At 42.5% G+C, this 3,272-nt stretch overlaps 1 protein-coding gene across 1 annotated transcript in view; it reads left to right on the top strand.

Annotated features, from left to right (window-relative positions):
• Window positions 1-2,935, top strand: part of LOC116700888 (olfactory receptor 1500-like) — a 74,143-nt gene extending 71,208 nt beyond the window's left edge. The window contains exons 6-7 of the mRNA XM_032534335.1: window positions 2,666-2,748; window positions 2,850-2,935. Coding sequence (XP_032390226.1) covers window positions 2,666-2,748; window positions 2,850-2,935 — 169 coding nt within the window. The remainder of the gene's footprint in view (window positions 1-2,665; window positions 2,749-2,849) is intronic.
• Window positions 2,936-3,272: the final 337 nt, after the last annotated feature.

The raw sequence follows: 3,272 nt of genomic DNA, 5'->3' as shown, positions 1-3,272 counted from the left end.
TCTTGATAAAATTCAAATAAGCAACAGCTATTGTACATACTAGATACTTTTTTTGACATCCCACACATATTAATATTTAATTTATTTCATAAATTAACATTACAATAATTTAGCTTGACATAAACTAACTATTTTAAAGATAACATAATACAGTATGAAACACCAAACTAAGGGTTTTCTGCTAACTAGTTTAATTTATGCTTATGTGCTTGTGTGATAAAGTTCTTGTGATCAAAGTTTGTCGCTGCATATTCTTGATGGAGCCCCATGTCCGACGGAGTTTTCAGTTTCATCTCTGTGCAAAATCTAAAAGGAAAGGAGATTTTATTCCTAAAATGTATTATTATGATTACTATTATTATTATTAATAATTATGTATTGCAATCAAATGTTGTATTAGTTTGCTTCTTTATGTCCGTGGATATGTGATTGAAAAAGGAATGAGACCCATCTTATTTTCTTGTCTGCTTTTTTCCTGAATTATCAGCGTGGTTCGAACTCAGCACACCCAAATAAAGCCATCAGCTGGTCATATCAGGGACAACCAACTTCTCCTGAACCTTGTTATTGGTAACACAGCCTAACGCTAAAAATATTGCCGATATCTGAGGGACGCATGAAAATGAGCGATGAATAATGAAGTATTTAAAGAGACCACTCATCTAGTATTATAACATATAATTAGTATTGCGAGTCTGTCTTCTACGTTGTGTTATATGAGACGGTATAATCAGTTATGTGATTAAAGATTCGTAAAACAGGTGCCGGACATGTAACAATAACCAGATTGATAGTAGATCAAAGACAGAAGTGGTAAAATGATAAAGGGCTGAATATAAGGCGGCGGAACAATGTATAATCGTCTTTGAATAACTAAGAGGAACATCGCGACCTTGGCCAATCGGGAAGAAGGCTCTAGTACGACACAGCGACTGACCGTGCTTATATTTAGTCATTAAAAATTCTTCACCAACAACACGTTGAGAAACCAAACACTAGAGGATCAAGAGGTGAACCTAGGACCATGAAATTGACATTTAGTCAAGAGGTATGAATGTGAACATCGAATAGAATTCGGTTCCTTTACGGCCCGCCCAGGCATAAGCGAGTTATATAGCCCGAAATTGGTTTACAAATATCACTGTTATTCCAAAGTGAGACGGCAAACCAAAGGCAAGATCACGTGTATATAAGCTGAGAAAACAGTAGTCATGGCAATGGGAGTGGAATGGGCACGGACATGGAACAGGGGCTGAAACAGTACGATCTCTCATGCACACCACGCTCTTTGTACCACCCACAGGCATTAGATCCCTGAATGATAATTGTTCTTCTTGGACTAAACCAAGCTAGAGAACCGTAACTTTACACACTAATCTCATTAATCATGTAGAGACCCCCGACTAGCATGTTTGGAGAATGGGTTAATGTGATAGGGATTTAGAAAATTGGAATTGTTCACCGGGCCAGTAATATCTATAGGCAATACGTATGTGTTTATTTGTTATAAAAAACAAAACAATCCAAACCGAAATTTTGACCTTCACGCGTAACTCGTCAGGGGGCGCACCTCAGTCTCCCGGCATACAATGGCCTAGAATGCCGAATTATTCGTTCAAAGAAGAGAAATAAACCCATAGTCAAGGATGATCAAGCAAGGGCAAAGGCAGCCTTTAGGATGGTATTCCATTATCCAGCAACAGGGGGCAACATTCGTCAACAAGAGACGTGGTATACACAAAACAAATTAACACACAAGAAAACCCCAGTACAAACTGTTAAAAGACTGATCATAAGCGTTACACAAATCAATAAACCAGGAGTGATGCGGGTAAACACAAAATATAAACAGAGGACAACATAAAACACGGAACTAGAGAAAAGTGCCAGTGGTGACAGCATAAGAAGAGATGACATTAATAGTTAAAAAACTGGCCGCATCAAAAAGAGGTCTGGTACACACTCGGACGTGTAAACAGACCGGAGGTACACACGGAGCTAACAGGGGCGGGAGTTGCGTCCAATATGAGGAGCAGAAAACTGAATGCTGCTGTAAACCCTGGGATTTCGCTCGGGGACAAGCAACAGACGATCCCGAAAGGACACTGAGGAAGGTCGGGGGGGCATAGGTGTAGCAGATCAGAATGGGGTATTTTTCGGACGAAACCGATAAGGCTTTATAACTAGCAAGAGTACTGTGAAATCCATGCGTTTGAGACACAGGAGGCCGGATTGGAACCTAGCTTCAACGAGTGAGTGCTCGCAGCCCGGGGTCTTAGTGAGGAGCTACAGCCGAGCAGCTAGCGGTTCTGACCTCAGCTTACAAGCGTAGAGTCGAGTGGAGATGCTTATGTAGGATGACCAGTAAAGCCCACGCCAGTTCAGTAATCAGTCATACACGAATAACATGACCGTTGTATTCCCAGTCCGGTATGACACCATAAGTTCCAGTACACCTTGAGTAGGCTTGCACGGGAATGTGTAGATAGACCGGATTGTGGCGGAACGTGTCTTAAGGGGCATGATGTAAGTTCAGCGTCAGAAGGAGGTCCATGACTACACCAAGAGTGCTGCTCTAATTGTCTGTTTTTTTTAACACGGTGGTAAAGACGGAGCGCGAGAACAGTGTTAAGGCGTGTCTCCTCCTCATTGTGTCCAATGACAGCACCAGGACTAGCGGTGCCGAGCAGGACGTGCAGAAGTTCAGGCACAGCCATCTCGATGTGGGTGAGGCAAAGAGTGAGGCAGGTATGTGGGATAGGAGTGACTATAGTCCCACGGGCAGCAAGGCTGGAAATGTAGTGAGGGGGACAAACAGCATAACAATGGTAACTTATATGTGGATGTAGGCTCCATAGAAGCTGAGCCGGTGGAAACATGTAGATGTGTAAAACAGAAGGAGGCTGCCCCAAAGAATGTGAAGCCAATAGCGTGAAACATACCGCACTCATATTGAGACCGTCCAGGGGAAATAACCGATTGACACAAGCGGGAATCCTATTCTTGCAAGGACATCAAACCAGGGAGGACAACCAGAAAAGATCCGAACCCTATTCGACCACAGCGGGATGCTAAACGGATAAGATTCAGATAAGGTCGAAACCGGGTCCAATGCAGCACTGAGAGTACAAGTAAATAGCCATAAATGGATAATTTTGCTCCACAGACTAGTGGGTGTTAAGATGGAGGATACATTAAAGACTATTGACAAAAGCCAGTTTCAGTGTGCGTGTGTGATATGAAAGTCGAGAACAAAACCCCAGACAGGGACA

This window comes from Etheostoma spectabile, chromosome 13 (assembly GCF_008692095.1).
Source record: "Etheostoma spectabile isolate EspeVRDwgs_2016 chromosome 13, UIUC_Espe_1.0, whole genome shotgun sequence".
In the NCBI taxonomy this organism is placed as follows: domain Eukaryota; kingdom Metazoa; phylum Chordata; class Actinopteri; order Perciformes; family Percidae; genus Etheostoma; species Etheostoma spectabile.
Note: the sequence above shows the minus strand (reverse complement) of the source record. Positions and strands in the feature narration are given on the sequence as shown.